Source organism: Oncorhynchus mykiss, chromosome 17 (assembly GCF_057628025.1).
Source record: "Oncorhynchus mykiss isolate SJ-2025 chromosome 17, ASM5762802v1, whole genome shotgun sequence".
Lineage (NCBI taxonomy): Eukaryota > Metazoa > Chordata > Actinopteri > Salmoniformes > Salmonidae > Oncorhynchus > Oncorhynchus mykiss.
Genome location: NC_143038.1, coordinates 44,257,471 through 44,280,518, shown reverse-complemented (window position 1 = coordinate 44,280,518; position 23,048 = coordinate 44,257,471). Strand labels below are relative to the sequence as shown.

At 42.7% G+C, this 23,048-nt stretch overlaps 1 protein-coding gene across 1 annotated transcript in view; it reads left to right on the top strand.

The window, feature by feature from the left end:
• Positions 1-3,035, top strand: part of LOC110494268 (metabotropic glutamate receptor 2) — a 63,084-nt gene extending 60,049 nt beyond the window's left edge. The window contains exons 5-6 of the mRNA XM_021569208.3: positions 2,121-2,298; positions 2,583-3,035. Of these exons, the coding sequence (XP_021424883.2) occupies positions 2,121-2,298; positions 2,583-2,656 (252 nt within the window). The 3' untranslated portion in view covers positions 2,657-3,035. The remainder of the gene's footprint in view (positions 1-2,120; positions 2,299-2,582) is intronic.
• The last annotated feature ends 20,013 nt before the right edge of the window (positions 3,036-23,048 follow it).

The following is a 23,048-nucleotide window of genomic DNA, read 5'->3' as shown; positions in this document are numbered from 1 at the left end:
ATCTCATTGACTTTGAAAAAGGGGTCTCAAATGACCATGGGGGGTTTAAAGTGTGTGTGTGTGTGTGTGTGTGTGTGTGTGTGTGTGTGTGTGCGTGCGCGCGCGCGTGCGTGCGTGCGTGCGTGCGTGTGTGTGTGTGTGTTTCAGCCACCAGATCTCAACCCAATTGAACACTGTATTTTGACAGTTACCTGTATCTTTAGGTTTTATTGGTGACATTTATTTCATATACTCATATTCTACAATCCAACAGAAACACTGAAATCATCCATTCATGCTCCACCTTCACATCCTGTTACCAGGCTGAAAATGTAGGATGATCTCACTCTTCCTGTGCTGGCTTCCTCTAGGTGGAAAACCACACCTGAATAGACAGTATGTATGGCTACCACAGGCTACACAGCTTTTTAAAAACAAACACTTCCCACTGGGCACACACACTTGTTGAATCAATGTTGTTCCCACGTCAATTCAATTACATTTTGTTGAACCAATGTAGAATAGACGTTGAATTGACGTCTGTGCCCAGTGGGTTGTATCTAAAAGTCTTATCGAAAGTACTTACAACAATCTGTATCTACTGTATGTCAGTTTTCATAATGAACAATTCAATCCCAGACTGAGAAGACAGATTCTCATCTCTCAGCTCTTCCTAAGAAATATATTTGCTTAACACTTTATTATGTAGTATTGCCCTGTTATTAAAACTATTTTTAAACAGAAAGTGTGGGATATAGGACCTGTGTGCTATTTGATAATATCCAGCTATTTACATGAGGATGACATCTGTTTACCACCATTTAGTTGTATTATAAACCAGATTTAAATTAACTTTTTAACATAATGTACAGCTCAACAAAGGGACTGATAGTTGAGACGGTCAACGAATCAATTATTTATTTCAAATTGAACTATACAACTCAAAGATTCACTTGTGTCATGTTATGGTGAATTTGCATTCAGTGACAGCAGTGAGTGAACGGCCACAGCACAGCTTGAAAAGCATGTCCACCGCTGGGTGCTCTCTGCCTGCCAGCCCAGCTCATTCTAATGCTGATATTAATATTCAGGGAGACATGGACAGACACCTTGGAAGTGTGTGGATGGCAGACTGGTAAGATCCACCCAGAACCCACCCACCATGCAGCACTGCACTATAACGAAACAGTAATCTGGGAAGAGACAAAAACAAAGCTTGGCTGTATATAAAAGGACTGGCTGATGACACACAACTGCATGTGGGCGGATGGAAGGAGATGACGTGGGGGGGGGGGGGGGGGGTAGGATGATTTGAGGGACTGACAGGCGAACAGCTCACACCCCTCTCCTCTCAGATACTGCTGGTAGCACCACACAAGCACACATGTAACCTATTTCCTGAGGTTGTCTGCTTACTATCTGTTTGCTTTTTGACATTCCTCAGTCTCCATGGTGTGTTGTGTTCCGTAATCAGGGTTGGGTAGGTAGGTTATTTCTAAATGTAATCCATTACAATTACTAGTTACCTGTCCAAAATTTGTATCAGTAACGTAATCAGATTTTTTTTGGATTGCTTCTCTCTTAAAAGGCATTAGAAGAAGACAAATTATCCATCAAACGCATTTGCTGTGCCATCATAGTGGTCTCTGACTTGTGGTCAAATAAAATAAAATGTTATTTGTCACATGCGCCGAATACAACAGGTGTAGACATTGCAGTAAAATGTTTACTTACAAGCCCCTAACCAACTATGCAGTTTTATGAAAAATAAGAGTTAAGTAAAAAATAGATAAGTAAAAAAAAGTGACTATGCATAGAAAATAAACAGAGAGTAGCAGCAGAGTAAAAGAGGGGTCTGGGTAGCCCTTTTATTAGGGGTCAGACTCGTTCAGGCGGAACATACTTAAACTTGCTCCTTTTTTTATTGCTGAATTGAATGTCATTGGGAAATGTATAGGTATCCAAGAAGCAATCATCTAGGTTTACAAAAGTACTGATTGGAGTTAGTTTTTTTGTAATCAGATTACATGTAATCAGTTACTCCCCAACCCTGTCCGTAATATGGTATGTACTGGCTTTATCAGATGAGTAATCGTTGTCTCTAGTCCCATCCTCTCTATTTATCCCTCTCCCCCCTTCAGGTGCAGACCACCACCATGTGCATCTCTGTCAGTCTGAGTGGCTCGGTGGTGCTGGGCTGCCTCTTCGCCCCTAAGACCCACATCATCCTGTTCCAGCCCCAGAAGAATGTTACCTCGCTCCGGGTGGCCACCACCCGCTTCGGCGTCACCACCGGCCCCGGATCCAGCTTCTCTCAAGGTACAAACTCCGCCGGCAGGTGAACACAACCTTCATCATCACCATTACCATCATCATCATTATTATTTCCATCGTGGTCGTTAAAGTAATTTTACATTATCATTATTAATCACTGAGATGTTTCAACACATTACGTGATACAGCACGTCACTTGAGAACACCCCTGTGGTGAGCTGTCAGACCAGCGTCTCTATAGTTTAGAATGAGGTGTTCTTTTCTACTCCATCTTCTTCTCTAACCTCTAATAGAAGTGTTGTAGAAAATGGTCTATTCTCTTTCTGCAGCTTCAGCCTCCAATATTGTACCAACGGTGTGTAATGGTCGAGAAGTGGTGGACTCCACGACTTCATCTTTGTGAAGACTGACAGACTGAGCCTCATGTTCCTCTGCTGCCATTGTATACACTTCTATAACCACTAGTCAAGAATCAGCTGTTTCAGATAATAAAGAGGTCACACAGAAGATTGTCCAGATTTTGTTATCCTCTTAGTGCTGTGAGTACAATGTCCCGATTCTGTTTTCATTCTCTGACTGGTAGCGATTTTAAAAAGAGATGTCAGTATTATAGCCCTTCTTTTTATTGAAGATTTTACTTCAGACATGGAGTAAATTATAGTAAATCTGTTAAATGTAATATATACAAAATGTTTTTAATGTAGATTTTGGTGAACCAGTTTGTGCTTTCTTGTAATTTATGTAAATAAAACGTTTTTTTTTTTTTATTAATATGAAAACTACAGATGTGTTGAATATTTTATAACTCTCATACACAGGCTGTCTGGCTGAAACAAAATGTGTTGTAGTTAAACTGTCATTCAATCAGAAGACACATTACAGTCACCAAGGAGGTGATCAAACGCTAGTGTGTGTGTTTTAGTTCAAGTATTATGTTGCATAGAAACCATTCTCCTACGTGTTACCGCTGCTCTTGAATTCCACAGAGCATTTGGGGAAAGGGGAATAAAATGAATGTCATTACAGAATTGTATCACCCTGGAGCCTCGGCATGAGTAACCATCAGAAACACCTCCAAGAACTTCAAGCTCAAACTACATCAACAGTTGGCATTTTCCAGTATTTAACACCGTGGCATTTTCAGGCGGCCTGATAACTGGCATAGCCACATCACAGGAACCCATTACTGATAAAAATATACCAGCAGCTTACAAATGCCACTCCCTCAACCAGACAAAGCGTACCTTATTTCCCAGTGGCATACCTTGACCCACCTCCAATTGCCACGTAATGAGCCTCTTCAACTCTTGAATGCTCTAACATTCTAACTCTAAACTCTAACATCAGGAGACATAATGCAAATCACCTTGAGACGAGAAGCATAAGCAAATATTACTGTATGCACTATGTGATTCAAATATTTATCATACAATCCCCCTCGAAAATACTATTTGCTTGTGCAATTCCTTGTGCAATTCCTCACTTTAGTTTCACAGTGTTCAAAACATTGAGGACACATGCTATTTCCAAGACAGACTGACCAGGTGAATCCAGGTGAAAGTATTGATCCCTTATTGATGTCACTTATTAAATCCACTTCAATCAGTGTAAATTAAAGGGAAGAGACAGGTTAAAGAAGGATTTTTAAGCCTAGAGACAATTGAGACATGGATTGTGTATGTGTGCCATTCAGAGGGCGAATGGGCGAGACAAAAGATGTAAGTGCCTTTGAGTGGGGTATGGTAGTAGGTGCCAGGCGCACCGGTTTGGGTCAAGAATTGCAACGCTGCTGGGTTCTTCATGGTCAACAGTTTTCCGTGTGTATCAAGAATGGTCTACCACCTAAAAGGACATCCAGCCATCTTGGGAAGCAATGGATTCAAAATGGACTAGCATCCCTGTGGAACACTTTTGACACCATCTTGACTTTATGCCCTGGCAAATCGAGGCTGTTCTGAGGGCAAAAGGGGGATGCAACTCAATATTAGGAAGGTGTTCTTAATGTTTTGTACATTCAGTGTAAGTTGGTAAGTGTACAGTAAATGGGAAGCTGCCAAATATTTGTCTATTTAATTCACCATCTGCAAAGCATGCAGACCAAACAGACCACAGCCTCTCAGTGAAAATTAGCTGGAGCATCTACATGACTTTATATGAGAGAAAATCCTCTGCAGGTGCCTTTGAAAATACACCAAACAAAAGTTGTACTGCGGAAGAGTCGAAAGAGAACGAGCCAGATTCTTCTTAGAACGATGGACCACAACCATGATTCAACACTGCCATCGTGTGTGCATGAAATGAACTTTCTCCACAAAGGCAAAATCCAGCTGGTACATCTACTACATTTACATGATTGTTGTCACAAATTACGATTCTAATTTGAGTGATATGACATTATTGATGCTGATACATTTAACTAGTACAATCCCAGACAGCACCTACATTATATTAATCCCAGATAAAGAACAGACGATTAACACAATCTAATGTGCCATAGATGAGGCCATGTGTTGTAATTCCTAGGTTCAACACAGACCATGCACACTTCATTATGGCCTAATATGACAGCCTATTCTATTTTTCATAAAACTGATGAGTAGTTGGCTCCTCACAAGGCTGATCCATTTCTGACAAGCTCAGATGAGTCATTCAGTGTTGGAGTAATGGGGTGTAGCAAAGCCTACCACAGAGACATGTGGATGGGACTGAGGCCCAGACCTCTATTCCTCTACTACCAGCCAGTCCCTCTCAATCAAAAATATAAAACAGGTTTTTTAAAGCACTAATGTAGCCGTTATCATGTCAACCCTTATATTCTAGAAGGACAACTGCAATTTCCTACAGGTGCAACATTTCCAAGAGGGTATAATTTATGCTTTTCGACATCAGGACTAACTTTAATAAAATAAAATATAGAGTTACTGGGGAGGTAGCCTAGAAATACAATATACAGGCACTTTGTAAGAGAACAAAACCCTTCCCTACCTTCAGGCTATGTTCAAACCCTACACCCCAACCCAAGCACTCTGCTCTGCCACCTCAGGTCTCTTGGCACTCCCACCCCTCAGCCTAGTCCAAGTTCTTCTTGGTCCTGGCATCCCAATGGTGGAACCAGCCCCCCCCCCCCAAAAAAAAAAAACAGAACTTGCACTTGACTCTGCTGATAGCTACGTTGTTGAGAAAAAATGTACTTTCTATGCCTGTGAATGTGGTTCTTCCCTTGCTATCTTAAGATGAATGCACTGTAAATCGCTCTAGATTAAAGTGTCTGCTGTAACAGTCCTGAGTTAGCAAATCTCTGGCCATGCCACTCCATGGGCCCAATTCCAACCCAAGTTAAGCATACGTCCAAAGAACGTAATTAACTTTTTATGCACTTTTCTCTATGCGTATTCTGACCTTGAACTTAACCATGAGAATAGTGTACTATTCACTTGCTATTTGTATTGGGTGGAGATCAAATAAATTAAGGTGTGGTGGAGGTGTGTCTACAGATACACCGTATTCTAACCTTGACTTAATTCCCTTATAATTCCAGCAACAATACGAGCCAGGAAAGCATTACTAAGGTCTTCCGAAATGTACCGGTTACAAGTGGAAAAAGCATCTATTACATTTTTTCAGATAGAAATAACAGCATTCTCCATTCAGTGTAATTTACAACTTGATAAACGCTAAGAGTTATGTAAATTAATAATTTGTTTGGATAATGGAATTGTAAATATAGATGACACTTTAGATATATTTTAAATTATAATCTCTGGAGACAAATGTGAAATCGGTCATATAGCAGCAAACTGAAGTATATCAACATTCCCACAGTAAAGCTTAGTTCCTCTTAGTTCCTCTCAGTTCCTCTTATCATAGACTATTCATCTATCAGTTAGTCACAGTCAATTGTAGCTCTAAGTGGACATGCAAATATTTGAGATAAGGACATTTGCATAACATACCACAAAAGGATCTTCCATTTTAGGGCACATGACTGCATTACAAATTGATAATTTCCTACATCAGTTGCCATACTGGTTGCAGTTACACAGGCAGCTCAATACTGATATTTTTCCCACTAATTGCTCTTTCGACCAATCACATCAGAACTTTTCACATCAGCTCTTTTTCAAAAATAAAGAACAGAGTACCAGCAGCACATGCTTGTGTGCGTGTGTGTATGTGTGTGTGTGTGTGTATGTGTTGTGTCGGTCTCTGTGTGTTATATGTGTGTGTATGTGTTGTGTCGGTCTCTGTGTGTTATATGTGTGTGTGGGCGTGTGTAGTGTATGTAAATGTGTGTGGGAGTGCCAATATAGTGTGAGTGGGTATAGGGTTGGTACATTGAGTGAACAAACATCTGCTCGTTCCAAGACACACACTGACCAGGTGAATCCAGGTGAAAGCTATGATCCCTTATTGATGTCATTTGTTAAATCAACTTCAATCAGTGTAGATAAAGGGGTGACAGGTTAACAGGTTAATACGGATTTTTAAACTTTGAGAGAATTGAGACATGTACAGTATTGTGTATATGTGCCATTCAGAGGGTGAATGGGCAAGATAAAAATATTTAAGTGCCTTTGAACGGTGTATGGTGGTAGGTGCAAGGTGCACCGAAGGTGTTCTTAATGTTTTGTACACACAGTCTAGTGAGTGTGTGTAGGGTCAGTGCAGATAGTTCTGCACCATTCATTTACTATTTAGTAGTCTTATTGCTTTGGCGTAGAAACTATCTCGGGCCTGTTGGTTCAAGAGCTGATGCACCGGTACCATTTGCCGGATGGTAGCAAAGTGAACAGTCCATGGTTTGGGTGGCTGGAGTCTTCAGCAATTTTTTGGCCCTTCCTCTGACACCGCCTGATATAGAGATCCTGGATGGCAGGGAGCTCGGCCCTAGTGATGTACCTGGTTGACTGCACCACTCTCTGTAGCGCATTCCCGTCAAGGGAACTTGCCATACCATACTTGCCATACCAAGTGGTGATGCAGCCAGTCAAGATGCTCTCAATGGTGCAGCTGTAGAACTTGCAGTGCCATATTCATGACTGTGGGGGTGTGTGTGGACCATGTTAAGTCCTTAGTGATGTGGACGCCAATGAACTTGAAGCTCTCCACCCGCTCCACAACAGCCCCATCAATGTGGATGTTACGACCATCTTAAAACGGCTTACAAGGAACCCAAACCGGCTGAGCGCGTGCGCCATCGTGCATACATGTATTTTGTCCCCCCACACCAAACGTGATCGCGACACACAGGTTAAAATATCAAAACTCTGAACCAATTATGGCAATTTAGCTAGTTAGCTTGCAAGTGCTAGCTAATTTGTCCTATTTAGCTAGCTTGCTGTTGCTAGATCATTTGTCCTGGGATATAAACATTGAGTTGTTATTTTACATGATGCACAAGGTCCTCTACTCCACCAATTAATCCACATATAAAAATCGGTCAACTGAATCGTTTCTAGTCATCGCTCTTCCTTCCAGGCCTTTTCTTCTCTTGATGTAATATTGCGATTGCAGCTTTCAGAAATGAGGTGCATTACCGCCACTGACCTCATTTGTCTTTCAGTCAAATCAAATCAAATTTTATTTGTCACATACACATGGTTAGCAGATGTTAATGCGAGTGTAGCGAAAAGCTTGTGCTTCTAGTTCTGACAATGCAGTAATAACCAACAAGTAATCTAACCTAACAATTTCACAACAACTACCTTATAGTGTAAAGTGTAAAGGAATGAATAATACAGTGCCTTGCGAAAGTATTCGGCCCCCTTGAACTTTGCGACCTTTTGCCACATTTCAGGCTTCAAACATAAAGATATAAAACTGTATTTTTTGTGAAGAATCAACAACAAGTGGGACACAATCATGAAGTGGAACGACATTTATTGGATATTTCAAACTTTTTTAACAAATCAAAAACTGAAAAATTGGGCGTGCAAAATTATTCAGCCCCTTTACTTTCAGTGCAGCAAACTCTCTCCAGAAGTTCATCCAATGTTGACCTAAATGACTAATGATGATAAATACAATCCACCTGTGTGTAATCAAGTCTCCGTATAAATGCACCTGCACTGTGATAGGCTCAGAGGTCCGTTAAAAGCGCAGAGAGCATCATGAAGAACAAGAAACACACCAGGCAGGTCCGAGATACTGTTGTGAAGAAGTTTAAAGCCGGATTTGGATACAAAAAGATTTCCCAAGCTTTAAACATCCCAAGGAGCACTGTGCAAGCGATAATATTGAAATGGAAGGAGTATCAGACCACTGCAAATCTACCAAGACTTGGCCGTCCCTCTAAACTTTCAGCTCATACAAGGAGAAGACTGATCAGAGATGCAGCCAAGAGGCCCATGATCACTCTGGATGAACTGCAGAGATCTACAGCTGAGGTGGGAGACTCTGTCCATAGGACAACAATCAGTCGTATATTGCACAAATCTGACCTTTATGGAAGAGTGGCAAGAAGAAAGCCATTTCTTAAAGATATCCATAAAAAGTGTCGTTTAAAGTTTGCCACAAGCCACCTGGGAGACACACCAAACATGTGGAAGAAGGTGCTCTGGTCAGATGAAACCAAAATTGAACTTTTTGGCAACAATGCAAAACGTTATGTTTGGCGTAAAAGCAACACAGCTCATCACCCTGAACACACCATCCCCACTGTCAAACATGGTGGTGGCAGCATCATGGTTTGGGCCTGCTTTTCTTCAGCAGGGACAGGGAAGATGGTTAAAATTGATGGGAAGATGGATGGAGCCAAATACAGGACCATTCTGGAAGAAAACCTGATGGAGTCTGCAAAAGACCTGAGACTGGGACGGAGATTTGTCTTCCAACAAGACAATGATCCAAAACATAAAGCAAAATCTACAATGGAATGGTTCAAAAATAAACATATCCAGGTGTTAGAATGGCCAAGTCAAAGTCCAGACCTGAATCCAATCGAGAATCTGTGGAAAGAACTGAAAACTGCTGTTCACAAATGCTCTCCATCCAACCTCACTGAGCTCGAGCTGTTTTGCAAGGAGGAATGGGGAAAAATTCAGTCTCTCGATGTGCAAAACTGATAGAGAAATACCCCAAGCGACTTACAGCTGTAATCGCAGCAAAAGGTGGCGCTACAAAGTATTAACTTAAGGGGGCTGAATAATTTTGCACGCCCAATTTTTCAGTTTTTGATTTGTTAAAAAAGTTTGAAATATCCAATAAATGTCGTTCCACTTCATGATTGTGTCCCACTTGTTGTTGATTCTTCACAAAAAAATACAGTTTTATATCTTTATGTTTGAAGCCTGAAATGTGGCAAAAGGTCGCAAAGTTCAAGGGGGCCGAATACTTTCGCAAGGCAATGTATGTACTGTACATACAAATATATGAATGAGTGATGGTACAGAGTGGCATAGGCAAGATGCAGTAGATGGTATCGAGTACAGTATATACATATGAGATGAGTAATGTAGGTTATGTAAACATTATATGAAGTGGCATTGTTTAAAGTGGCTAGTGATACATTTTTCATAAATTTTTACATTAAAGTGGCTGGAGTTGAGTCAGTATGTTGGCAGCAGCCACTCAATGTTAGTGGTGGCTGTTTAACAGTCTGATGGCCTTGAGATAGAAGTTGTTTTTCAGTCTCTTGGTCCTTGCTTTGATGCACCTGTACTGACCTTGCCTTCAAATCAAAGTTTATTTTTCAGGTCCCCCGAATACAACAGGTGTCGACCTTACAGTGAAATGCTTACTTACAGGCTCTAACCAATAGTGCGGAGAAAAAAAAGTGTGTGTGTGTGTGTTTGTAGTTAAGTAAAGAAAGAAAACAACAGTAAAATGTTGAAAATAAGAGTAGCAAGGCTATATACAGAACCTGGTTAGTCAGGCTTATTGAAGTAGTATGTACATGTGGGTATGGTTAAAGTGACTATGCATATATGATGAAAAGAGAGTAGCAGGAGTGTAAAAATAGGGGTTGGCGGGTGCTGGGTCACAATGCAAATAGCCCGGACAGCAAATGTGCGGGAGCACTGGTTGGTCGGGCCAATTGAGGTAGTATGTACATGAATGTATAGTTAAAGTGACTATGCATATAAGATAAACAGAGAGTAGCAGCAGCGTAAAAAAGGGGTTTGGGGGGCACACAATGCAAATAGTCCGGGTAACCATTTGCGGGGTGAACAGGCAGTGGCTCGGGTGGTTGTTGTCCTTGATGATCTTTATGGCCTTCCTGTGACATCGGGTGGTGTAGGTGTCCTGGAGGGCAGGTAGTTTGCCCCCGGTGATGCGTTGTGCAGACCTCACTACCCTCTGGAGAGCCTTACGGTTGTGGGTGGAGCAGCTGATGTACCAGGCGGTGATACAGCCCGACAGGATGCTCTCGATTGTGCATCTGTAAAAGCTTGTGAGTGCTTTTGGTGACAAGCCAAATTCCTTCAGCCTCCTGAGGTTGAAGAGGCGCTGCTGCGCCTTCCTCACCACGCTGTCTGTGTGGGTGAACCAATTCAGTTTGTCCGTGATGCGTACGCAGAGGAACTTAAAATGTACTACCCTCTCCACTACTGTCCCGTCGATGTGGATAGGGGGTTGCTCCCTCTGCTGTTTCCTGAAGTCCACGATCATCTCCTTTGTTTTGTTGGCATTGAGTGTGAGGTTATTTTCCTGACACCACACTCCGAGGGACCTCACCTCCTCCCTGTAGGTCTGTCTCATCGTTGTTGGTAATCAAGCTTACCACTGTGGTGTCGTCTGCAAACTTGATGATGGAGTTGGAGGCGTGCGTGGCCACGCAGTCGTAGGTGAACAGGGAGTACAGGAGAGGGCTCAGAACGCACCCTTGTGGGGCCCCGGTGTTGAGGATCAGCGGGGTGGAGATGTTGTTACCTACCCTCACCACCTGGGGGCGGCCCATCAGGAAGTCCAGTACCCAGTTGAACATGGCGGGGTCGAGACCCAGGGTCTTGAGCTTGATGACGAGTTTGGAGGGTACTATGGTGTTAAATGCTGAGCTGTAGTCGACGAACAGCATTCTCACATAGGTGTACTTCTTGTCAAGATGGGTTAGGGCAGTGTGCAGTGTGGTTGCGATTGCGTCGTCTGTGGACCTATTGGGGCGGTAGTGGGTCTAGGGTGTCAGGTAAGGTGGAGGTGATATGGTCCTTGACTAGTCTCTCAAAGCACTTCATGATGATGGAAGTGAGTGCCACGGGGCGGTAGTCGTTTAGCTCAGTTACCTTAGCTTTCTTGGGAACAGGAACAATGGTGGCCCTCTTGAAGCATGTGGGAACAGCAAACTGAGATAAGGATGAATTGAAAATGTCAGTAAACACACCAGCCAGCTGGTCTGCGCATGCTCTGAGGACGCGGCTGGGGATGCCGTCTGGGCCTGCAGCCTTGCGAGGGTTAACACGTTTATATGTTTTACTCACGTCGGCTGCAGTGAAGCATAGTCCGCAGGTTTTGGTAGCGGGCCATGTCAGTGGCACTGTATTGTCCTCAAAGCGAGCAAAGAAGTTGTTTAGTCTGTCTGGGAGCAAGACATCCTGGCCCGCGACGGGGCTGGTTTTCTTTTTGTAATCCGTGATTGACTGTAAACCCTGCCACATACCTCTTGTGTCTGAGCCGTTGAATTGCGACTCTACTTTGTCTCCATACTGACAATTAGCTTGTTTGATTGCCTTGCGGAGGGAATAGCTACACTGTTCTATTCGGTCATGTTTCCGGTCAAATGCCCTGATTCACGCGCTTTCAGTTTTGCGTGAATTCTGCCATTAATCCACGGTTTCTGGTTTGGAAATGTTTTAATAGTTGCTGTGGGTACGTCATCGCCGATGCACCGATGTTGATGTTTGACGCAATGCGGAACATATCCCAGTCCACGTGATCGAAGCAATCTTGCGTGGAATCAGATTGGTCGGACCAGCGTTGAACAGACCTGAGCACGGGAGCTTCCTGTTTTAGTTTCTGTCTAAAAGGCTGGAAACATCAAAAAGGTAGTCGAGGTCAGTTTTTTCAAAATGAGGTTGGGGGGGGGTGGGGGGGGCTTATATGCGTCGCGGAAGTTAGAATAACAATGATCCAGGGTTTTACCAGCCCTGGTTGCACAATCGATATGCTGATAGAATTTAGGGAGTCTTTTTTTCAGATTAGCCTTGTTAAAATTGGGGCGGCAGGGTAGCCTAGTGGTTAGAGCGTTGGACTAGTAACCGGAAGGTTGTGAGTTCAAACCCCCGAGCTGACAAGGTACAAATCTGTCGTTCTGCCCCTGAACAGGCAGTTAACCCACTGTTCCCAGGCCGTCATTGAAAATAAGAATTTGTTCTTAACTGACTTGCCTGGTTAAATAAAGGTAAAATAAATAAATAAATAAATAAAATCCCCAGCTACAATGAATGCAGCCTCAGGATATGTGGTTTCCAGTTTACATAGAGTAAAATGAAGTTCGTTCAGGGCCATCGATGTGTCTGCTTGGGGGGGAATATATGCGGCTGTGATTATAATTGAAGACAATTCTCTTGGTAGATAATGCGGTCGACATTTGGTTATAACCAATGAGGAGATGGCACGTGGGTACCTGCTTCTATAAACCAATGAGGAGATGGGAGAAGCAGGACCTGCAGCGCAATCTGCGTCAGAAATAGAACTGATTTCTATTTTAGCCCTTGGCAACGCAGACGCTCGTTGGCGTGCGCGAGCAGTGTGGGTGCAATAATTGAATAACACATTTCTACATTTATTTTGCACGCGACGCGAGCGGTGTAGTCAGCCTGTTTGACTTTTAGATGTTAAAGATTAACTTTCATGGGAAAAAAAAGGTTAATTGAAGACCAGATATTTAGTTATAGTCATACATGTCTGTTTTGGTCTTCATTTTGATAGTTTGTTACAAAAGTGATATATTTTTGTATTTCAGTAGTAAATCTGTACATTTGTCTCTAGCAGTTCAACTCTACCACTGAAATTGTGAAATAGAGGCACCTTGGCTGCGTTCATTAGTTTTTTATTTTCTGGAATGTTGGGTTGGGTTGTGGTTTTGGGAACGCTGTCAGCATCGCCACTGCCCTTTATATAAGCCACTCATTGTTTCAAAGAACACCTTGCCACCCACCAAACAGGATCAAACAGACCTCAGTCTGTTCAAGAACTTATGGGAAGGTTTTGGGGAAACAGCTCGATCAGTACAAACCCTTCCGCAACGCAGCAAACGTTCAAGCCTCTTGAGAAGGTGCCACTAGGTCATCTCAAGCGAGGGGTTCGGTATGAAATATACTTCCTTCTAGATGCGAATAGATGTAATTTTTATTCAGACATTTGGAACACAAATAAATAATCATAACATTTAAAACTATATAAATAAAAAAATATACAGTTGAAACATAAGTTTACGTACACTTATGTTGGAGTCATTAAAACTCAACCACTCAACACATTTCTTGTTAACAAACTATAGTTTTGGCAAGTCAGTTAGGACATCTACTTTGTGCATGACACAAGACATTTTTCCAACAACTGTTTACAGACAGATCATTTCACTTATAATTCACTGTATCACAATTCCAGTGGATCAGAAGTTTACATACACTAAGTTGACTGTGCCTTTAAACAGCTTGGAAAATTCCAGAAAATGATGTCATGGGTTTAGAAGCTTCTGATTTACTTAATTTGAGTCAATTGGAGGCATACCTGTGGATGTATTTCAAGGTCTACCTTCACACTCAGTGCCTCTTTGCTTGACATCATTGGAAAATCCAAATAAAAAAATGGTAGACCTCCACAAGTCTGGTTCATCCTTGGGAGAAATTTCCAAACACCTGAAGGTACCACGTTCATCTGTACAAACAATAGCACGCAAGTATAAACACCATGGGACCAAGCAGCAGTCATACCGCTCAGGAAGGAGACGCCTTATGTCTCCTAGAGATTAATGTACTTTGGCGCGAAAAGTGCAAATCAATCCCAGAACAACAGCAAAGAACCTTGTGAAGATGCTGGAAAAAACAGGTACAAAAAAATCTATATCCACAGTAAAACAAGTCCTATATCGACATAACCTGAAAGGCTGCTCAGCAAGGAAGAAGCCACTGCTCCAAAACCGCCACAAAAAAAGCCAGAATACGGTTTGCAACTGCACATGGGGACAAAGATTGTACTTTTAGGAGAAATGTCCTCTGTTCTGATGAAACAAAGATACGGGGGTGGCAGCATCATGTTGTGGGGGTGCTTTGCTGCAGGAGGGACTGGTGCACTTCACAAAATTGATGGCATCATGAGGGACGAAAACGATGTGGATATTTTGAATCTCAAGACATCAGTCAGAAAGTTAAAGCTTGGACGCAAATGGGTCTTCCAAATGGACAGTGACCCCAAGCATACATCCAAAGTTGTGGCAAAATGGCTTAAGGACAACAAAGTCAAGGTATTGGAGTGGCCATCACAAAGCCCTGACCTCCATCCTATAGAAAATATGTGGGCAGAACTGAAAAAGCGTGTGCAAGCAAGGAGGCCTACAAACCTGACCCAATTACACCAGCTCTGTCAGGAGGAATGGGCCAAAATTCACCCATCTTATTATGGGAAGCTTGTGGAAGGCTACCCAAAATGTTTGACCCAAGTTAAACCATTTAAAGGCAATGCTACCAAATACTAATTGAGTGTATTTAAACTCCTGACCCACTGGGAATGTGATGAAAGAAATAAAAGCTGAAATAAATCATTCTCTCTACTATTATTCTGACATTTCACATTCTTAAAATAAAGTGGTGATCCTAGCTGACCTAAGACAGGGACTTTTTACTTAGATTAAAATGTCAGGAATTGTGAAACTGAGTTTAAAAATATTTGCCCAAGGTGTATGTAAACTTCCGACTTCAACTGTATACATAAATAAGAATCATAAGTATAAAAAAAACAAATAAAAGACATTTGATTTGGTACTCGAGCATCAATACATTACCTCGGAGCATACACTGGACGTTCTGGCCGAGGGGTAGGGTTGATCCGAGCGTCCTGACCTCACAACGGCAGTCAAGCACACAAGGTAACTGGCTAACGTTGGCTAGCTTGCTAGCTACTTCCAGACACAAATGGGAGAACACCTCACTCTTACCATTTTACTCACCCTTGAAGAGCTGGTTAGGCTGTTTTCATGTTATCCAGAGCATTGGCGACTGTAACCGTGCTGCTGGCAACAATTTAATTACACTTTTCCCCAACGTTTACTGACACCGGTCATATTCAACACTCAGATGAGAGTGCTCTGAAATCGGAGTAGATAGCCAGAGCGAATTTACGAATGCACCGTAATTCCATGCGGAAGCGTTACAAATTCATGAGACCAGCTCCATTGATAACTACTAGCGGCGTTGCTAACTAGCAACGCTGGTTCCATGAATTGCAAAGAGTTATGGGGCATTAGAATCCTCTGGTCTTAACTTGTAGTCCTAAACCTAGGCTCAAAATATACAAGCTGGTGAGCTCTATGGTCTTGGTAAATGGAGTGTGCCAATAAATTTTGCATGATACTTCCTTGATTAGACTACTGACATTACACAAAAGGCAGTAAGACACATTTCCGCATATGACCAAATTCAATGTTTTTGCTTACCGTTTCATACAAATCTGTGCTTTTATAAAGAAAAACATGTAGACTATGAGGATTATATGTTTATATTTGTAGCTAACGTAAGCTAACCCCATGCCGTATAAATGTGCGCAACCGCAACATTCAAACGAGGCTGCAAAGAAAACTAATGGGACTGTAGTGACTGTGTTGACATCAAACTCTGGGGTGTGAACTACGTTTCTATTCAAGCATTGATTGACATTGTAATGGCTCTATAGTATTGGAGAAAAGTTTACAATCAAACGAGGCTGCAAAGAAAACTAATGGGACTGTAGTGACTGTGTTGACATCAAACTCTGGGGTGTGAACTACGTTTCTATTCAAGCATTGATTGACATTGTAATGGCTCTATAGTATTGGAGAAAAGTTTACAAAAAAGAGCCCTCCGACGCCGTACGTTACATTGTGATGTGTCACGGTGTAACATACAGCACGCATAAAGCAACTAATTCTGTCTTACAGCCTCTCTCCACCAGGTGTAACACTTCTCTCACCGTTTAAAAACAAGAAAGGGACAAGGACAGGGTAAGGGGGAAACCTAGTCATTTTTTGCATCATCACTGCAAGCTGTCATGGCTCTCAAAAGTCGCTGTTTACTTATTAAGATCACTTTAGCACCACCCTAAAAACCAGATTCAAATTCAACACAACACTTCAAATAGGTATGTAATGACACATTCTATAAACTCTTCATGGTGTTGTATTTACATTCTAGAGGCGATAAGGTGACAAGTTGGACAGAGAGTGAAAAAAGTTATTTCCCCATACGACATCTCTTTCTCACTATCACGCAATAGGTTTAGCTTCCCCACCCGCCATTTTTAAAAAGACCCGACGGAGCTCATTGCCTTCTTGAATCATGCAGAGATGGGCATCATGAAGGTATCATTGATTTTGTTGGAAAGGGGAGAAATTGTGCTTTACAATGGTATTGATAAAAAAAGGAAGTTCCCTCCAAAGTTTCTCTTCCCTTATGAATTGGTCAAAGCATTTTATAAATTCAGAGCATTACATGTTAATCTTAAAATAGACATTTAATAAGTGTGAAGCAGAAAGTGAATATCCAACAGAAATTGGTAATAAATATATTGAGTAAGATTGTTAGGGTAGACTAAATTGAAAACAATGCCTTCCAATATGGAGAATGTTAACATGTTTGTTTTGTTTATAAACCTTGCGATCAGGGAAAAAGGAGAACATTGTTTGAGAGTGATCCAAGTGTATTAGCAGTAGTGATTGAGAAGGTCTTCCTATTGGGAAGAAGGGAGTCCTAGTTGAAGGAAACAGATTGAGACTAGTGAAAGCAACAAAGTGAATGGTAATATTAGTGGCTGTCACGCCCTGATCTGTTTCACCTGTCTTTGTGACTGTCTTCAACCACCTCCAGGTGTCTCCTGTTTTCCTCTTTAGTCCCTGGTGTATTTATCCCTGTTTCCTGTCTCTCTGTGCCAGTTCGTCTTGTTTTGCCAAGTCAAGCAACATTTCTCCTAGCTCCTATTTTTCCCAGTCTCTGTTTTTTCCTAGCCCTCCTGGTTTTGACCCTTGCCTGTCCTGACGCCGAATCCGCCTGCCTGACCACTCTGCCTGTTCTGACCTCGAGCCTGCCTGTCCCCTTGTACTGTTTGGACTCTGACCTGGTTTATGAACCCTCGCCTGTCCCCAACCTGCCTTTTGCCTACCCCTTTTGGTATAATAAATATCGGAGCTCAGCCATCTGCCTCCTGCGTGCGTCTGCATTTGGGTCTCGCCTTGTGCCCTTATAGTGGCTTTTAGATATTGCATTATTTGAGTTCTATCTTAGCAATTTGAAGAAGTATATATTTCAATACGAGGTCACATGATGAACAGAGGGATTGAGCATTGGGACTGATATTAACTTAGAGCCCGCCATCTGGTGTTTAAGTTAGAGATAAGTTTACTGCGGAACAATAGATAGCAGCCAGTACTCAGTGAACTCAAACAGGCTGTAAGGGAGACAGTGGGGAAATTTGAGACAGAGGTATGAATAATAAGGGTAAGAAACGTTTTTGACATTTTCAAATTATTATTACTCAATTCTATAGTTTGGGTAAGCACCAGTGATTTAAGTAAGAAGGTAATGTCACCTAAAACAATCTGTTTCCATTACGTAGAACTGTGTCCAGAATTAAAGTAGATCCAAGTAAATGTTTTAAGTACCAAATACTGAGTTGATAAGCCAGCACCAACCTTTTGAAGGTTCTAGCAGATTTGTTAAAGAACAGGTTGAATATTTTGACTAGTTGATGGGACAATCTATACAGGGACATATGTCAATGCAACAGGTCAAAATTATAAGATTACAAGAGAGGGGCTTAGGGATTGTTTACTTTAGAGGGTGCCAATTCCACTTGACGGAACACTGTTTAATCTGTTTCTGAAGTATAATTCTGTATACGTATGGTTTTATCAAGACTTCCTTCCCAAGGTGCAGTAAACTTAATTAAGATTAAGAATTTTTAGGACTGATTAAGATGTGAAAACTAAGCACATATTTATTTTCCTTCTTCCAGGACTGATGGAACATTTTTTTTACATGTTTATCAATGACTCTCTCTCTCCCCTTGCAATGCTTTCTGAGGCCTTGAGAGAACAGTTATTATAAAGGTACCGGGATCCGGTTGTTAAGGGAGCTCCCAAATTAAGTAAGGCCTGGCCATTTTGTTTGTTTTTACATGTTATGAATATTTGTTAGTGGTGTCAATACTGATTTATTGTGGTGGGTCTTTTTATTTTGGATTTAGTTTTTTTTTTTCATAGGTTAGAAAGGATGCAACTTAAAGGGCACACAAATAAACATTTTGAAGTGTCTGTTGCACACATGTAAATTCTCTTGATGAGAAATGTACTGAAAACCCCAATGTAAACCCGATACACAAAATATTTGAAATGTTTGAAATATCTTTAAATAATGTCTGAGGTACAGGGAAAGAAACACTCACTTAATAGGGTTGACTGACCTCTGACCTCTGTTCTGACATTCTGATGAGGCCTGATCACCCACACTAGAAAGACTAGAGACATTAGGTTGTAGCGGTATTTATTAGAGAGGGGTAAAGAAAGATTTTGTTCGGGCGCCAGGCAGGTATTAACCATGCCGAAAGGAAAAGAGTAGAATAGAGAGAGTACCACTACCAGACCCACACACATCAGCAGAAGAGACTGCCTAGAGTGTAGCCTGTTTACCAGATAGCCAGTGGAGAGAAAAGAGAATACACACCATATAAAACCCACATCACAGCACAGGGGTAACCCCAACAAGAATACCCCATACAATAATACTAATAATGGCAGAGCAATTTAACAGCAACTTCATACAAGAACGAACCCAGTCAGAGGATTTGCAATAATCTGTATTATTTTCTAGTGGATGAGTGCAGAGGGTATGAATGTGGGGGGTGTTCATCGACACAACAAAGGCCTTAAAAATGTCCACAGTCTTCTCGGCCACATGCCATTAGTACACCTCACCTCAATACAGTTCACATAACAATACACAACTTGCAAGCAACCTCCCTTTTAACTAAAATGTCCATCCAAATACTTCTGGCAGGGCAATAATAGTCCAGCTCTAATGAACTTCAATGGGAAGAGCATTTGAAAAATAGAGTCTGTTGCAGGGTAAAGCACTGGAACGAGAGGGAAGAGAAAGAGAGAGAAAAAGAGAAATCTTACCTGTGGTCTTCAGGCCTGCCGGTGTACTGTCTGACTGTCCGATGGTTTGTATGTTAAAGCTTCTCAACAATGTTGCTACTAATCCATGCGATCCATAATGGGCGCGGTCCCAAACAAAAACAACCACGAACTAAAGTGATCACACAGATGATTGAGTTAAATACTTTATAAACTACAAACGCTGAAAACAAAACTTCTGCAGCACAGCACACACAATCAAACTGTCGCGCCACCCAAGAGCCCCTCCCCAAAGAGCTGAACGAGCTCTCTTTATTTCCTCCTTCCTTACTGCTCATGCGCTCTTAAAGTGGCAGCGCACGGTGAAGGCTCCGAGCAGATTTCACCACACTCCTCCCCCCATGAAAAAACAAAGCCTGTAGAAACAGAGAAGACGCAGGCTTTGACAGGTTCATGTTCCTGCTACACAAAACCAGGGAAGTCCTCATCATCAGAGTCCTCCACGAAGAGGTCCTGCAGATGTTGCTTTTGCCTGCGATCCAGCTCTTCTGCCATAGGGTAGCAGGGCTTTAGGTCAACAACATGCACTGTCCTGACATCTTCCCCAGTGTCCTCCAAACAGACCAAGTAGTTCACTGGTCCCAACTGCTGCACTACACGGTATGGACCTTTCCATCTCGAAGCTAGCTTGGCAGTGAACTTCTTAGATGCCTTTGACAGATGATGTGAACGTACCCAGACACGAGACTGGGGTGGAAAACACACGTCTCGTCTATGTTTGTCATAGTTTCTCAGCTGTCATTGTTTGGCTTTGGTTTTGCTGGCCTCCACTCTGGCTAGCAAGGTATGTTGGTGTTGTACGGCATCAAACGCTGGGCAGTCAGGTGAAACATTCGAACTTTGCAAGACCCTGTCCATCGGACCTTTTAGTGGTCTTCCCAGGTGGAGTTTGGCGGGAGTGACCCCAGAAGTCTCCTGCACGGCAGAGTTCAGTGCAAAGCGAAATTCTGGAAGATGCTGATCCCACCTTGTGTGCTAATCCCCCACGAATGAAGCAATCATCCCCTTCAGGGTTCGGTTTACCCTCTCGGTCAGGTTGGTCTGAGGATGGTAGGCTGTGGTCAGCTTGGCAATTACACCCCAGTAGGTACAGAGCTCTTTGTATATTCCTGATATGAACTGCGGACCTCCGTCAGAGAGGATTTGGTCGGGAATTCCGAATCTGGTAAAAACCTCCCTTCGCGGAATTAGAGCAATGGCTGATGCAGTGGCTTTGCGGAGGGGAAACAACTCCATCCAGTGTGTGTAGTAGTCCACTACCACCAATAAAAATTAATTCCGTGTCCCCCGGCTGGGAGGACAAGGTCCGATGAGGTCAATTCCCAACATTTCATTTGGATGGTTCACCACGGTCTGCTGCATTTTCCCGGCAGGTCTGCCAATGTCTGGTTTGTATTTCTGGCAGACTTCACACTGCTGTACAAACTTCCGGGTATCAACCCACATACCTGGCCAGTAAACCACCTCTTGTAGTCTTCGATAAGTTTTAAAAACTCCAAGATGGCCACTCATGGGATTGGCATGATAAACTTGGATTATCTGGTCACACAATGTAGAGGGAATGAAGACGCAATAATGGGTGCTGTGTATTCTATCTCCTCTTGGAGTTTTTCGATACACTTTATCCTGAATTATGCTATACTTGTCATTGAAGCGACTCTTGGAGTCTTCTTCAGACAGACTCTTGTGGATCGCCATGATGGCAGCATCCGTCTGCTGTGCTCTCCATACACTCATCATCCAGACATTTAGCGGTAGTATAAGTACTGCACAAGGGAGGACAAACATTGGCAGTCTCTGTAATCCGAGAAAGGGCATCTGGTACAACGTTCAGTTTTCCTTTGCGATACTCAATGTTGAAGTCAAACTTCTGCAGTCTGATAGACCAGCGAATAAGACGGCTGTTGGTCTTGCCTGATGCCAGAACCCACTGCAGAGCAGCATGGTCTGTGACAACGGTGAAGATCTTTGCCTCCAAGTAGTAGCTCCATTTCTCCAAAGCTCAGACCACAGCGAGGCACTCCCTTTCAGTCGTTGAATAATTCCTCTCGGCTGAATTAAGGGTGCGACTTGCATAGGCAAGAACTTCTTCTGTTCCAAGTCCTGTTTGTTGAGCCAAGACTGCTCCAAGGCCTGTTTGACTTGCATCCATGTACACAATGAAATGAGCATTCAGGTTAGGATGTCCAAGCACTGGAGGAGTAATTAGACTGTTTTTGAGTGCTTCAAATGCACCTTGGCATGCAGGGGTCCATTGGAATTTCACATCTTTCTTCTTAAGGTGGTTGAGGGGTTCAGCTACCTTTGAAAAATCAGGCACAAACCTGTGGTACCATCCAGCCATACCCAGAAACCGCGGAACAGCCTTGAGGTATGTGGGAATTGGGAATTCCTGCACGGCTGCAACTTTGGCTGGATCTGCATGAATACCTTCAGCATTAACCACATGACCAAGGAACTTGAGTTCTGGCAGACAGAAACGACACTTCAAGTTCAAGGTCAAACCTGCAGCCTTAAGTCTGTCAAAGACGGACTGAATGTCTTGCAGATGATCCGCGACAGAGGAGGAGTAGATTATGATGTCATCCAGATACACAAGACCATTTCTACCCCTCAAATCTCCCAGGACAGTCTCCATCAACCGTTGGAAGGTTGCTGGAGCATTCTTCAAACCAAAAGGCATGACTTTGAAGGAGTACAAACCAGCAGGCGTGACAAAGGCAGTCTTGTCCTGACTAGCGGGATCCATTGACACCTTCCAATAGCCACTGTTCAGATCCAGATTACTAAAGATGGATGCTCCTGCCAGAGATTCCAGTATGTCATTTATGTTTGGTAGAGGGTAGGCATCGCTTTCTGTTATGGCATTCGGCTTCCTGTAGTCCACACAGAATCGATATCCACCATCTTTCTTAGGAATTGGGACAACCGGAGAAGCCCATCCAGAAAACGAAGGTTCCACAATTCCATTCTCCAACATGCTTTTGAGCTGTTCATTGAGAATTTCCAGTTTGGTGGGGGACAGCTTGTAAGGACGCTGCTTAATGGGGACCTCATGCCGGGTATAGATTTTGTTTTTGAAGACGGTTGTACGGCCGAGTGTAAGAGTACAGACCTCACTGTTCATGTCCAACATCTGGGAGAGCTGCCACCTTTCATCATCCGACAGACATGCCTGTTCCACCGCTTGTTTGATGTAGAAATCAGCATCAGGTTTGCTTTTGCTCTCGGATAGAAGGGGGGGTACAGCGGTAATCAGGGTGATAGTTGGGTTCTCAGACTTCACTGGTGGAACATGTTTTTGTCTTTGTCTCTTTATATTTTCTCTGTCTCTGACTTCACCTTGTCCGGACTCTGCATAACGTAGCAGGCTCCAACCTGAAATCAGTGCATTACCAGGTTGAAATGGATGAGGCTGGGAATAGTCAGAGTGTAGCCGATAGGAGGGTTCGTTCAACTCTGTGTTGTTATTCTC